Below are 14,982 nucleotides of genomic sequence, written 5' to 3'. Positions count from 1 at the left end.
CTGCTCCCCAGGCCTCTCTCCTCGCCTTCCTCTCCCCTGGCGTCCCTTCTGGCCATCCTGGCCCACTGCTGGCCACTCCCTTCCCCTCTTAGCCACAGCGTAACACCTCTTTGGTGGCATCAAGACTCCTAGAATGTTGAGAGCTCCAAGTCACCACCATCTACCGCTTCGTATCATCCATGAGAATCGGAAGCAAAGTGAAGGGCTTCTTGGCAGGCTAGGTGCCGGGGCCGGTTCTGGGACATCGACTCCCCCCCATCAGTGTGCTTGTTCTTTCCCTTCCTTTTATCTATCCTCTGCTGGTCATGAGAGCCTGACTTCCACCTGAGGCCTTCGCCCAGCCCTTCCCTCCATTTCTCGGCAAGGTCCAGATTGGATACTCCCGTCCCCAGGCAGTGGGATGGCATCCTATCTTCTGGAGGCCCACTGCCTGTTTTTGTAAATAAAGTTTTATTGGAACATAGCCACGCCCACTCATTTGCATACTGGCGGTGGCTTTGGCTTACTCTACAGTGGCAGAGCTGAGCAGCTACAACAGAGAATGTTTGGCCCACAAAGCCTAAATATTTACTCTCTAGCCCTTTAGCAAAAGGTTGCTGTCTCCTGACCTCTGTTCTTTTTTTTTTTAAGTGACAAAATATACCTAACATGAAAATTACCATTGTAACCATTTTTAAGTGTATTTTCCTGGCATTAAGTGTGTCCAGTGTTGACTGTCATCTGCCCTGAGCTCTTGTCTTCCATGGGATTGCTCTGAGGGGCTGCCGGCTGTTTGCAGACCTGGTCTGTTAGGGGCCGCCTTCTCTCTCTCCGCCCTCCTCAGGGCCTTGTCCTCGGCTCAGTCCCACCCACCTAGAAGTCCAGGCTTGCCTTCCCTTTTTGCCTTCCCAGCCACCATTTCCTGAGAGCTTGGCATCCCATCCCAGGAGCCCTGCATAGCCTTTAGCCTTTACTAAGCTCTCACATCCAGTTTCCTCTTCTGTAAAGTGAGCAGAATAGCTACTTTTTTTTTTTTTTAAGATTTATTTATTTGAGGGAGTGTGCCTGTGGGAGGGGCGGGTCGAGAGAGGAGCAGAGGGAGAGGGAGAGAGAGAGAATTCCAAGCAGACTCCTGCTGAGTGCAGAGCCTGACTTGGGGCTGGATCTCAGGATGCTGAGAGGATGACCTGAGCCGAAATCAAGAGTTGGGTGCTTAATCCACTGAGCCACCCAGGCGCCCCCAGAACAGCTACTTCTGCAGACAGAGTTACTGGGAATAGTGAGTTAATGTGGTCAAAGGTGTCTGGCCTGGGACCTGACAGGTAGGAAAAACTCACATTCCCTCCTTCCCTCATAGCTTTTCACCTCCCAGAGCCCTAGCCGCCCCTGGGCTGCTTCTAAGAGGTTCCCCACCCCTGCCCGGGGGCTTGCGAGCCTGACTTCTTGGCGAACGAGAGTCCCCTCACTCCGGTGGGCGCCATGGAAGAAAATGCCCCACAGGTGGTGGGCTGAGGGGCATTGGGGTTCTCAGGTCAGTGCAGGGTCCTCTGCTGCAGGGCTCTGGGAAATCACGTAAGTTCTCTGGGCACCTCTCTCTCTCTCCCTCTCTCTGTGAAAGGGCATCCTGCACCATGCTCTCTGCTTCCCAGGCTGTTGCAAGTAGGAACTAGGTGCTCGGGGGAGAGTCGTGAAGGTTGTGTTCGTGGGTGCTGCTGGAAGTGATGCAGGCCAAGAGTTTGAACGTGGGCCGTTCTGGGGGAGAGGTGGGAACTAGGCCATAGTTCCAACTGAGAAGACCCCGGAAGTTACGTGGTGGGCCCTTGCTCCGTACAGGGGCAGGGACCAAGGCAGCTCTGACGTGTTACTGGTGCCGTGAGCTGATCTGGGAGTCCGGCTCCAAGCCCTAGAGGAGCTGGCGGGGGAGGGAGGCCAGGGGAGGGGGAGGGAAGATGAAGCTGGGCAGCAGTTGGAGGTCTGAGGCCAGATCTGTGTCCACTGGCCACCCACTCCTGCTGCTTCTGCTGCCGGCTCTCTTACTGCCCTCTTTCCTTGGGCTCCTGGCCTTTTGTGTATCTGTGTCCCCCTCCCAGCATCCCACTAGTTTCTCTTCCTCCTGGCCTTCCCACCACCCATACTGCCACCCCCAACTCCAAGGCGCACGCACGCTCTCTCCCCCTCCCTCCCTCCATCTCTCTCTCCTTTTCATCTACTCCGAAGGCTTTACTTTACTTCCTTGTCACCCTAATTGATTGCATTAACCTTTCAGCGTATTGGATTCCTCGGCATCGTGCAGAGAGCCCTGCGCAATATGCTTATAATCTGAGCCATAATGGACAGTTTGCAGTCAACAAGCCCCTCTCCCTTCTCTGCCATTGGCCCGGTGACATCTCTCTTGCCCCAGCCACCACGGCCACTCCCCCCCGCCTCAGCAGGGGTGGGGCAGGGAAATGAGGCTGGGTGGAAGCAGACACAGCTTGGACCCCCCCTCCACCCCCCAGGGATTTCCCTGCACCTCCCCCTCTCCCGGCTCTGCCCCTACTCTGCCTCTGCTTCTCCTAGCCTCCCGGGCCCCCGGCCCTTCACCGGGCCTCTGGGCTTGGAGAATCCTCTCGGCTCAGCTGTTTGCTCCTGGGACTCTGACTAAGGAGTGGCTGACGGGGCCAGTTTGGATTTGGGGAATAAGAGAGACCCCTGGTTCCACCAGATGGATCTCAGAGCAAACCGTCACTCCTTTGCTTGCCTCGGAGGCTTTGGGGAAAGATGATGGTGACCACTTTAGGAGGCAGAGGGAGGGGATACAGGCAGCAGAGCAATAAGCTGGAGAGGAGCCTCTGCAAGGTAGGCTGGCTGAGGCTCACAGGAGACCTGGCATGGGGGAGGCAGGAGAAAATGAAAGCTGGCTTCTCAGGTTAGTGAGAACAGGCTCCCTCAGGTGGGTTCCTGGACGGGCACCTCCTGGTCCAGCAATCAGGCAAAGGAGCCAGTCCATGCCGGCTGCCTGGTCTTGGGAGCTCAGCGAGCCCCAGCCTCATAGGTCCTGGCTGGGGCTGCCAGCCCTCAGACCCAAAGCCCGGTCAGCTGAATCTTCATTCACAATAGGCTGGACGCCGGGTTGAATACATTAGTGTCAGGCCGGAGGAGCGGGACTGAAGCTCCCCTTAGCCCTGATGTACTTCCTCTCTCCCGCACGGTCCCCCCCCCATCACACCCCCACCCTCTGCCCATCATCTTCTCTTTCCCAGCACCCCCCTCCTGCCGTCACTCCATCACTCCGAAGGGCAGGCTTTGGCAACAGGGGGCCGGACTAGGTCCTTCCCACCCTCTCCCAGGGATTTTGGGGGTGGGCAGAGGGCACAGCAGGGAGAAGCCAAGCAGCGAATTAAAGTTTGGTGATTGTCAGTGTCAGGAGAAGCTAAATAACCCTGTAACTAGTATGAAGGTGAATTCACGGTCTGCTGCACATGGAAAAGATGAGTGCTCTGGGAGACGAGGGAAGCGAACGGTAGAGTCTGCCTGCCACGGTGGGCAGCCCCCTCTCCAGGGACCCAGGCACAGAGGCGGGAGGAGGGCCATGCCCTCTCCCATCCCTGCCAGGGAACAGCCGCCCGGGACCCCATCCACATATGGGGGGCAGCTCAGCTTGCTTAACAACCTGCTGACCCAGCACTGGGGACCCAGGGAGACATCTGTGGGCACACAGCCCAGGGCCCAGGATGCCAACCCATCCGGCCGGGTCCGTGTTCGTCTCTGCTCACTAGTCCTTACTGAGCGCTTACTCTGTGCCAGGCTGCGTGCTGTGCCCTATACCATCACTCTGTAGTAAGTGCTGTTGTTCTTCCTCCCATTTCATCCCCACTTTCTTATAATCCACTTCTATGAGCTATAATTTACATGCCAAGTGTGCAGTTCAGTGGTTTTTTAGTATATTACCAATATCGTGTGATCACCATCACTATCTAATTTTAGACTCTTTCCACCACTCCAGAAAGAAACCCCATACTCATTAACAGTCACTCCACATTCCTCCTTGACCCCCAGCCCTAGGCAAGCGCTAATTATTCTCTTTGATGCTGAGAAAATGGAGACTCAGAGAGGGTCCATGACTTGGTCAAGGTGGCACAGCCAGCGAGGGAGGGAGCTGGGATTGAACCCAGGTAGTAGGACTCCAGAGTCAGTGCTCCTTGAGGGACTGTCTGCCCGATGTCCTGGCCGCCCCGGCCGCCGCCACCCCCACATGCCCTGCCGCGCGTTTCTAACAGCCCCAGCTCAGGCGTGTACGAGCGCCAGCCAAACACGTAGGCCCAGGCGGCAACACGCATCTCTCTCCCTAGGTACACTTGCGAGCCCATACAGAAAAATCTCACACCCCGCGGAAGGACAGCCAACGTCCCCTCCTCTAGCACCTTCTCTTCCCCAGCCCAGCTCCTGGAAGGGAGGGTTGGCACGGGATCCAGCGGCAACAGGGGAGCTCGAGTGGCCAGTGAGGCCTCGGTGGTTTCAGAGTTTTAAAAGGAGAAATCTCCACATCGCCTGTAGCTGATCATAACTAAAGTCCGATGCCAACACAACATTCCTGAACAGGTCCCGCTTGGGTTGGGGCCACCAGCTAGGCTGTGCGGTGCCCACAGGGGAACTCGAGAAGCTCAGCACCCACGTCACACTTAACTCTCTTTCCGTCCGACTCTCTCTCTCCCCTTTGCCTCTGTCCTGTCCTTCCCACCTGCCTCTTTCTTCTTTACACCCCTGCTGTCCCACCCCAAAACTCCAAAAAAAAAAAAAAATTTTTTTTTTTTTTTTTTGGTAGCCATACTCTTGACTTGCAAAGTTCGGGCATTAATCTGAAACTCGTCCTGCCTCTGATAAGAGATGAATACAGGAGGAAACACAAAGGGAAAGGTAGACCAGAGAATGAGTCTGTTGGATTTGGTTTGGGGTTTTTTCCTCCTTCTTCTCTCTCCCTCTAAAGCGGAGGATCCGGCCGGGCCAGTTTGGATATTTATTAAGAAAAAGCCAAAGATAATTAACTTTTTTGTTTTTGTTTTGTTTGCGGGTGCCTCCCCTGCTGGCACTCCTGACTGCCTGGCAAATTAAACCTGCTCCCTGCTCCCTGGGTGCTGGGCTGCCGGCAACTTGGCTGCTAGCTGCCCAGGAACTGCCCAGCCCCTCAGCCGCCCACCCAGCCATCCACCTCGGGGGTCAGACCCAGGGTCACTTTATGCCGCCCACCGATGCCACGTCCCCAGGCTCTTCTGACTTCTAGAGCAGCCTTTAGAGCTGGGTAAGTGGCCTGCGGGGGAGAGAGAGGAGGGCTGCCATTGGGGTGGTGGCCAGCACTTCCCTAAAAAGAGAAGCGGTAAAAAAGCAAGGGCTACCATGGGGCCAGGGCATGCCCCTTGGCCAGTTCAGGGCTATCGCCTTCCAGAAGAGGGCGAGAACAGAGAATGAGCTGCAAGTGGAGAAGAGGCCAGCTTTGGGCCATGGCCACCGCCCGCTCTCCTAGGAGGCGGCTATATTGCCAGAACCCATGGGCCTTGGGAAGGCTCTGGAGGAGACTCAGGGCCACAGAACCATCCCACGATAGCTGTCTACCTTCAACACTGGCCTCCGTCCCACCCCCACCTCTGACCCAGCCCAGGCCATCTGCGGGCCCCGCAGCATGGTTAGGGAACCCCGCGCTGCTTCTGGCCTGCCGCCCTAGAACCCTGCAGAGCCCTGAGGCCAAGCTCCGACCTGAGCCTGAGCCCTGTCCGTGGGCCAAGAAGGTGGCAGTTCTAGACCTCTCCGTGGGGGGACAGAGTTAAGAGTATCTCGGGAGCTGGGACAGCCAGTGGGGAAGGCAAGTCCTCTCTAGGGGCCAGCCAAGCAGAAGCTGAGGGTTGGAGGTGTGGTTTGCCCCTCTGCTAAATGAATATGGCTCAGCCCCTCCCTTGGCAGAGACCTCTCCTCCGTGCCCCTGGCTTCAACCCCAACTGGGCAAGTAGGCAGCGATGCGAGGTCCCTCCAGGTGGGGAACCCGCTTTGGTGCTGGTACAGAAAGGAGGGCATTTTTTTCAAGGATTTTGCTGGCCCTTTTTTTTTTCCTCTGAAATATAAGGATGTGCAATTTTTTTGGTTTCAATTTAGCATTGGAGAATTTTATAATTTAGTAATTAAAATCTCTGATAGGCTTTAGAAATTGCGGCTAATTGAATTTAATGGGAAGATGATTTTCAATTTTATTTGATTACCGGGACCCCTGGCATCGGTATTTATGGGAAAAAAATGGGAAATGTGCTGTGTGGGCTAAGATGGCATAATTGAATTAGGGATAATCGGATTTCTCCGTCATGAATTTCACTATAATTTTCCTATAATTTTCCATTAGATATCTAGTTTACAAATATTCACAAAGAAATGAAGCTCTTTCGGAATGGAGATTGCTGGCTAACAGGATTACGGGGCCGAGCGTGCGGCTGTGCCAGCCCCTACATGGCCATAATGCGATCCCTGTATCTGCCTTATACTTAGCCTGAGCCTGGCCGCAGCCCCTCGCTCCGCCACCCACTTCCCTGCTCCTCTCTACCCTTTGTACCTTCTCCGTCCCTGTGTGCCCCCTGCCCAGACACCCACCCGTCCCTGGCCCACAGCCTCTTGCGCCCTGGCAGGCCGTCCCTGTGCCACCGTGCTTCCTGTCCACACCTTGCTCACTTGACGCTCTCCCCGACACCCTCCGTCAGCGCAAGCAGTGCACTCACACGCAAACACACGGACTCCCTCGCAGGTGCGAACATGCTTGTTCACATGCACACACAGTCCTTTGGCCAAGGCTTCTGTGCCCTGGCCCAGTCGCCTCAGAGGGAACCAGTTTATTGGGATCCTGGGGTGGGGTGCAGGAACAAAAGGAGCTTTGTTCAAGTTTATGTGAAAGTTACAAATTCAGAATGAGAGCAGATAAAGCCTGAGATACCTGGTGTGTAAACAGGCTAGTGAGTGAGAAGGCCCCAGGCTCGGGAGGGAGAGAGAATGAGTGGGCACGCTCTGGGGGTGTGAGGGGACCAGGAGCCAACCGTGGAAGCTGGCCTGGGGAGAGCTGATGGTTTTCCCTGGACTCGTGTGAGGGACCCAGTGGCCGGGATTGCTCTGCACGGCTGCACATTTTCTCTTGGGGATGGGATGGGGTGCATAAGGAGGAACTGGTGTCTCTGGGCCCAAGGCCTCGAGACTGGGAGGAATTGAGGCATTGGGCTTTCCGTGCCCTGAGTCCCAGGCACAAATGTCCTCACTGTGGCCTGGCCTCAGGGTCTAAGAGGTGTCACCACATCAGGGTCCTCAAGGCAAAAATGGGCCATAGCTTCAGAGATGCCAGAGTTCTGGGCCTCTCCCCTTCCTACAAGCACACACCCAAGGAGAAAGAAAGAGAGAGAAATCTGGGGACCCCTCCATTAGGCAGCCTCTGACTCACACCTCATGACCTCGACGCCTCAGCCTTCTTCTCAGACTTTCTTAAATCATAACACGCCAAGATGGCCTCATTCTCTGTGCCTCTCTGGCCTGCCCTCCACTCTTGGGCAAGGCCCCTTAAGCCTTAGTGGCTGCCTGTGGCTGTCGCAGAGGCAGAACAGAGGCTCTTCGACGGCCCACGCTTCCCGCCACCACTGTGCCTGACCGGTCCCTCTGGCAGGCCCTGTCGGCTCTGTGCGCTGCCAGATCTCCAGCCTTTGTCCACCAGAGGCCCCAAAGTCACCGTGCAGCCAGTCCAGTTGGCCTTGTCTAGGTAACTGGAAGGCATGCCCTCCCATGCCCTCACCGCCGTCAGCAGGATCCCAGAAGGGTATTCAGAGACAGCCAGCAGGCCGTTTGGGTCACATATGCAGGGGGCTCCCCATACATGCTTTATCATGTAAACCCAGAAATCACCCTTCCCCTCGTATGTGACTCTTATGTCTTCAGGCTTCCTTCCACACCCCAGCTGCCCAGGTGGGGAAGCAGACACTCAGGATTGGGGTTTGGGATTGACTGCCTGTTGTTACAGCCAAAGGCTGTAAGCCTCGCTTCGGAGGGTCGTAGGGGAGAGCGGCCAGAGACATCTGTATAGTCCAGAGTCCTGGGCATGGAGACGCCCTCTCCGACATCCCACGTGGGGAGCAGAGCTCACGGTCTTCTGTGCCTGATTACCCTGTACCAACTCTTGTCCTGGCCTCCGGGTGGCACATGGCTCGGTTAAGCTCTGATCCCTTATGCAGGGTTTTAGGGTCAGGGGACCCTCCGCAAAGTGTCTGGGCCTCTCTAGCTACTTCTCCTACGTAGGAACAGGGCAGGCCTGGAGGGCAGAGGGTTGCGTGTGACAACCAGGAAAGGGGGTTGCCAAGAAGGCATCAGGGAGGACAGTCAAATAGGGAAGAGATGCTAACCTCCTCCCTGTGATGCCATTTGGAACTAAAAAAAAAAAAAAAAAAAAGACTAAGAAGAAAAATAAGGGGAAAGTGGGAGAACGAGTAGATTGGTTATTCTTTGACTTCTTTGCCCCAAGGTTTCCCTGAGCCTCTCCCTTTGCAAAACAGACATATTGCAGAAATAGGCCAGTGCCATTTTGCTGAATGCTGCCAAAAGACCAGAGAAAACCCGGGGTCTATTCCCCTCCCCTAACTGGAGGCAGTGTGGCTTTCCCTGAAACAGGAGGAGAGGAAGGTGGCAGCACAGGGATACAAGGGACAGAGGAGAGCTAGTGACAGTGAGATCTAGGTACTGTACTGGCAAAGCTGCCCTTCTCCTGCTCACCTGGCTGCCTCCTTCCTTGAGGCCCCCCAAGTCCAACGGGTAACTTGGATCACTAAAATTTAAGGAATTTCAACATATCTGGCCGTAGCAGGGACATCTGGGGACAGAGACCCACCAAAATGCTTTCTCTGGGGGAAAAGGAGGAGGGCCAAGGAGAGCACGGGAGCCCTGGTCCAGAGATGAGCTGGCAGACAGGAAATGCGGCCACTGCCGGAGGGACAGGTGGGGGGACACTTGTTCCCTGGTTTAAGGGTGCCTCTTCGCTCCATGCCAAGATCCTTAATGCGGCTCGGCACAGGCAAGAGGGCAGGAGGGAAGCCCAAGTGATGGCATGGATCTGTGGTGGGTGCTCGGACTAAAGTCTCCCAGCGGAGTGAGGGAAGGAGTAGGTGCTGGATGCCCCTCTCGGCCCAACCGCGGAGGAGGAGGAGGAGAAAGGCCCCGGGCGGGCGGAGAGCAGGGATGTGTAAGGGGCCTGGGTCGGTCTGGGTTAGCCCGGTAGGGAGGGCACCAGGGCCCATTTCAAGGCACAGCCAAGCCCAATTGGTGGAAGCCAGGGGTCCTGGCTCTCCTTGGAACCTGCGGGGGGTGGCGTGCAGAGCTGCGCGAGGCCGACGCACACGACCCGTCCCCCTTCCCGCACCCCCCCTCCAGGCCCACCACCCGGTAGACTTTCCTCTTTGGGACTAAACAATCCCGCCACCCCACCCCCCAGCCCCCCCCCCGCCCCGCCATGAGACTCGGGTACGAGGGGAAACACAAGCCCTGGTACCGCCTCACCCGGAGCCCACAGGGCGCGCGAGAGGGACCACGAGGGCGCGCGACCCCGTGGCGCTCACACCTGCGCCCGCCCTCACGGGAAAAGTTTGCGCGGCCGCGCGCGCCGCGAGCCCCGTGCCGGCCGGCACCCGGAGCGAGTCCGCGCGCGGCCGCCGTCGAGTGGCGCCCGCGGGGCCGGGGCCAGGGCGCAGGCGGGAGCGTGCGAGCGCGCGGCCGCCGGCGTCCGGCCAGAGTTGGCGCGGGGACGCGAGCGCCGCCCGCCTCGCCCCTCCCGCCCGGGTCCGCGCCCCGAGTCCCCGCCTCCCTCCTCCCGAAGTCTAAGGTTTGGGGAATCACTGAGCCAATGAGGCGGGCCGCCCGAGCGGGTGTGCTGGAGCTGCGCGCGCGAGCGCGGGGCGCGCGGAGGGGAGCGGCGGGGGCGCGCGTGCGGGAGCGGCGCGGGAGGCGGGCGAGCGCGCGCCCATTCACTCCAGCACCGCGGCGGGCGGGCGCGCGCGGGCGGGCCGAGCTGTGCTCTTTCACCTGCCGGGGCGGCACGGCTCGGCCCGGAGGAGGCGGCGCCGCGGCCGCCCTGCCAATCACCTCGGCGCCTGGCAGCGCCCCCGGCCGCTCCCGTCCGCCCGCTCCCTCCTGCCAAACTGTTACCCTGAGTGTTACCGTCAGGAGCAATGACATCAGGGCTTTAAAACAACTTGTTATTCGGGGAGTAATCAGTTGCAATTAGGCATTAATTAAGTATTATGAAAGTTGATTATTTAAGTGAATTCGGCTTTCGACTCTCCGACTATGGTGAGTACGGCAGTGGGGCGGGGGAGGGCAGGGGGCGCCGCCGCGGGGCTCGACCCCAGCGCGGGCGGGGGGCGCGGGCGGGGGCCGGGCGGGGGCGGGGGGCCCCCCTCGGCCTCGCGGGCCGCCGGGCCCCCCGACTCGGGCCGCGTCTATAAATAGTTTCTCTTTTAGTTTAATAAACTCGAGAGCCGAGAGGAGCTGCTCCGAGTGTGCAATGCCGGAGCGTGAGAGAGACAGGGGAGGGAGGGAGAAACTTTCGCTCTCCCTCCCGGGCCCCCCTGTCACTGCTCGCCGTGTCCCGGGGACTTGTCCGGCACTCGCTGGGGGGTGCGGCGAGCCGAGGGGGGCGGGAGGGGGACGGCGGGCACTGCGAGAGACTAAACAGATGTTTTTTCTTTCCCCTTCTGTTTTTGGCGTTCCTCGAAGAGTTTGGGACCAAAGAGAGGAGAATGGATCTTGGTACAGGTACCGGCGGTGGGAACCAGGGGAGGCTCTTTCACTTTTCTTTCGGTTCTTTTACGGAAGTTAGTATTTTTAGCCCAATGAGGTAGCAGCTGAGCAGGGGGTGGGGGCTGGCCTGGAGAGGGTCCAGTGCCCGCTGCGCTTCTCGCCCTGGTTTCTGGATTGCGAGGCTTCTGATGATATTATTGTTATTATTTGTTACTTGCTTAGTGACTGTGACTAATTTGATGCTTGTCATTATGAAAGAACCGAGGGGAGAGGGAGCTGGGGGGCACCCAGAGAGAGGATTTAGGGGGTTTTTGTGGGGGTTTTTGTTCTCCGTGTTTTTGAATGGCTCCGTGTTTGGTGTGTGTGTGTTTCTTTTTCCCCTGCAAAGATCGCTGTATGTCAGGCTGTGGGGTGTGTGTTTTTATTTTTTTAGTGGGGGGTGGTTTAGTTTTTGAAAGCAGCGTCCTGTTGGGAAAGGTGGTTAGTCTGGTTTCGGGACGACTGTCTCAAGGTAAAGGAATTTAATTTATTTGGGACAAGGCTGTGTCGGATGATCAAGCTGCTTATTATGGCTAATGAGTATTTTTCACCTGAGAATCCGTGGGATGAGGCGGCTGTTATCAGTTCAAAGTCAGGGGCCCAGGACTCTCTCCCATCCCCCTTTTGAGCTTCCCCCAGGGGGTACACCAGGCAAACTACTAAATTTGGACTCTGGGTTTTGGGGGGCCTAGTATGGCGCCTAGGCTAGGGTTCCAGATAGCATGATGCTGGCCTGGGGCAGTTTCTCCTGATATTTTGGTGTTTTTATTGGTTTTAATCTAATTTTTTCAATATTTCGCTTCTCTTCCCACCTTGGGTTCCAACCTGAGCCCAGATTGAGGTTTACCATAAGCTCCTCAGGCTCTCAATTAGCCCTCTCTGTTGAAACCACATTTTGACCAGGACCCCAGATCCTAGCCTGAAAAAGCCACTGTCTTCTTAAATGTTTTTGAAAGAAGTCCATAATAAACAGGCTGATAATTCACTGAGACTGATCTCTGAACCCTTATGTCTCATTTCTGGAAGAATAGGTGGTGGTTAGGATTATTGTTTATAATGGGCCCAAGTTCATAGCATTGCCCCTTGGGGCCCATGAGCTGACATATGACCTTCTGAGGTCAAAGGGGAGTGGGCAGAGAGAGCAGGAAGGAGGCAGCACTGGGGGGCCCAGGGTAGGTGACATGGCAGTCAGCTCTGGGTAGTGGGTGTGTGTTTGTGGGGAGGGAGGTGGCTCAGAGTTTTTGTGACGGTGTCCAGCCAGGTGTGATCTCAGGTAATCTGACGTGGAGGTCCTCGGGACCTCTGTGCCCAGGAGAGATGTGATACCCCCTGCTGGGCAAAGTGATGAAGGTGTGTAAGGCCACTGTTGCCACGCTGCCCCTCCCTGGCCTCCACGCCCACAGAGAAGCAGCCCACCCCCACTCTAATCAGGTGTCTCATCGCCTCCTTCCTCCGGGCCCCACCCCCTTTCTTCAGAAAAAGGGCCCCCACCCAACCCAGCCAAGAGGCAGTCCTTACAGATGGGCCAGGCAGTGTGCACCACCCCCTACCTGGGGCAGATGAGCCTCTGCTTGTGGGCGGGCACGGTGGACCCAGGCATTACTCAGCTGGAAGGCAGGCCCTCCTCGTCTTCCTCCCTCTAACCTGGGTGCCAACTGGAGCTGGCGTCCACCCTCCTACCTTACCCCACACAGTCCCTCCCAGTCTGCTGTGGGCGCACGACTCCAAAGCCCTTCTGGAGGGTGCCTCCGACTGGAGAGAGAGCCTCCTGGGCCTGTGGGTGGCAGAACCTCTTAGAGCATCTCTCGTGGGCCTTAGGGAGACTTGCTTCTCCCAGCACTCCAGGGATAGGCTCTGGAAACTTTTCCTAGAAGTTGGAAGAGTCACTGAGGTGGACTGGTCCGTCCTCTAGCTGGAGCAGGGCTCTCCCAGCGGGGCTTAGACCTGGACTCTGGCTGGCCACTCAGTGAGGGGAGGTCCGGGTGTCGGAGCTCTGACTGCTTCCTGGAGGAGTCATCTGGCGATACCATCTCAGCCTTTTCTTTGAATTTGGAAGTTTCACTTAATTTCAGAACTTCAGAAGAAAAATAATTTTTTCCCTCTTCACAAAAAAAGGGAAGCAGGTGGGAACTCTGAGATCCCCTTCGGAGCCCATCTCTGGGCTGACTCTGTGCTCATCTTCCCTCAACATCTGGAATGTACTTCTGGATCCAGCCATGGCCGGAGGTCTCGTCACTGGCCGGGGCTCGTTGCTGAGACTGTGAGGGGCTCTCTTCTTTGAGGGGACCATGGACAGCTTCCACTGAGAGCTATTCTAGCAGAGGACAAGGCTGGAGGCTCAGGCCCCAAAGAGGTTGCTGGTGCCAGGGACCCTATAAGCACTGGATCATGGGTTTACATCCTCTCCAGCCTGGGACAGGTCCAGGTCCTGAAGCATTCCGTCCAGAAGCCATTCAGTGGTGGCAGAACCTAGGCTTCTCAGGAGGGGACAGCAGGACCTCAGGGCCGTCCAGGGCCACCCAGGGCCATGTGGACCCCTGTCCCCCCACCATAGTTCAGCCAAGGGCTGGATCAATCTGGACGTCTTTAGCAATAAAAAATGCCGATGTCGTCCTAATTCACTAGGCCCCGAGATGACAGCAAATTTACATTTTTTAATTAAACTAGCAGCCAGTTTTTATGAGAGGGGGTTGGGTTATGCAAATCAAATGGTTGTGTACGGAAGATTAGGAGAGTTTGGGAATAAATTCCACAAATGCTAATAAAAAAAAAAAAGGAAAGGGAAAGAGAGGAGGGAGGGAAGAGAGAGAGGAAGAGAGGAGGACATAGTTCCATTAGGCCCTTTTAGAGTGATTTCCCTGGGGGAGGGAGCCGGGCGGGAGAGGAGGGGGAGCTTTCAGACACAGGTAAATCCGTCCTGCAGTTGGGAAGCTCCCCAGTGTTAGGCCCCACTAGGCTGATGTCTAGGCCCCAACAAGACTGGAGGCAGGGGCACAAGGGCCGTGAAGCAACAGTGGAGCTTTGAGAGGGACCTTGCCCTTGATTCTCAGGGTCTGCTTGTAACTGCCCTCACTCTCCCCAGGGAGAGTGTGAGAAGAAGAGGAGAGGCTGTCCAGGGCTAGAGCTGTCCATCAGGATCCAAGCTAGGCCCCACCAGGTCAAGGGCCAAAGAGGCAAGAGAGCAAGTTCAAGGGGATGGCCACGGACAGAGAGCCAGAGAGGGGTGGCACTGTCCACTTGGTAGCCATGGTATCAAGGTGAGGTCAGTGGGAGGAATTGGCGTTGCTCACTGAGCCAGACCTGCTTTTTCCCTGGATAAGCTCTGCTGGAACTCTGGGGCCGGGAACCCCTGGCCTTGTGCACAGACACACCCCCACCCCCACCCCCACCCCGCGCCATTGCTTCTGAGCCCTGGCCTCAGGAGTGGAGGAAGCCTGAAGCAGGTTGTCCTCAATTTTCCTTCCTCAAGCCTTTACTTGGCCAGATACACCCACTCGACCAGTCTAAGCTAGGGCCAGTCCCTGCAGTCAGGTTGGGCACCGGTTTTGCCAGTCTGCTGCAGGGGGTAGGTGCCATCTTGGCAGGAAGGTGCAGTCGGAGCCAAGGACAGAATGGGCTGTCTGGGAAGTAGCGAGCTTCCTGGTACCATTCAAACAGAGGCTGGCTGTGACGTGTGCGGGGACTTGAGCATCAGGTGACCTTTAAGGCCTCTGGCTCTCCAGCTCCCAACTAGATCTTACTGGGGAGCATCAGTGGGGGCGGTTCGTGGGGGCGGGGTTGAGGGGACGAGGTGAGAAGCACATCGTTTGGCTTCTCTTCGGAAGAAGGCATTTGCGACCTGTGGCTCCGGACTGCGAAGTGGCCCTCGCACTAGCCCTGGTCCTGGTTGTGAGACATGAGAGCAGAACACCGGCTAAAAGCCCAGGCGTAGCTGTTCTTGCAACAAGAGGCAGAGGCAGCAAAGGCACATCTGGAAGGATCCCTAGAGGGGCCCCACCCCAGGCCCTTTTCTCCTATAGGGACCAGCCAGGAGAACCCATTAACTCTCCTCTCCGAGAAGGGCACTGGGGCCACTTAGCCAGACCTCATGCGGCCTGGCCATCGCTGCCGCCATTCGCCCATCCCCCACGGCCAGGGAATCTGGCTGAGTTGCAGCTTGGGTTTTTATGATGGAAAAATAAAATAAAT

The 14,982-nt window shown here is 56.9% G+C and overlaps 1 protein-coding gene across 3 annotated transcripts in view; it reads left to right on the top strand.

Annotated features, from left to right (window-relative positions):
• CASZ1 (castor zinc finger 1) overlaps nt 1-14,982 on the top strand; it is a 120,800-nt gene that overhangs the window by 56,135 nt on the left and 49,683 nt on the right. The window contains exons 1-2 of one of the 3 annotated variants that reach the window (XM_027578093.2): nt 10,167-10,305; nt 10,732-10,770. In XM_027578093.2, coding sequence (XP_027433894.1) covers nt 10,257-10,305; nt 10,732-10,770 — 88 coding nt within the window. In that variant the 5' untranslated portion in view covers nt 10,167-10,256. Of the gene's footprint in view, nt 1-10,166; nt 10,306-10,731; nt 10,771-14,982 lie in introns of those variants that run through there. The other 2 variants (XM_027578103.2, XM_027578122.2) reach the window with 2 other exon arrangements.

The sequence above is a fragment of the Zalophus californianus genome, chromosome 4 (assembly GCF_009762305.2).
Source record: "Zalophus californianus isolate mZalCal1 chromosome 4, mZalCal1.pri.v2, whole genome shotgun sequence".
Classification (NCBI taxonomy): Eukaryota; Metazoa; Chordata; class Mammalia; order Carnivora; family Otariidae; genus Zalophus; species Zalophus californianus.
Note: the sequence above shows the minus strand (reverse complement) of the source record. Positions and strands in the feature narration are given on the sequence as shown.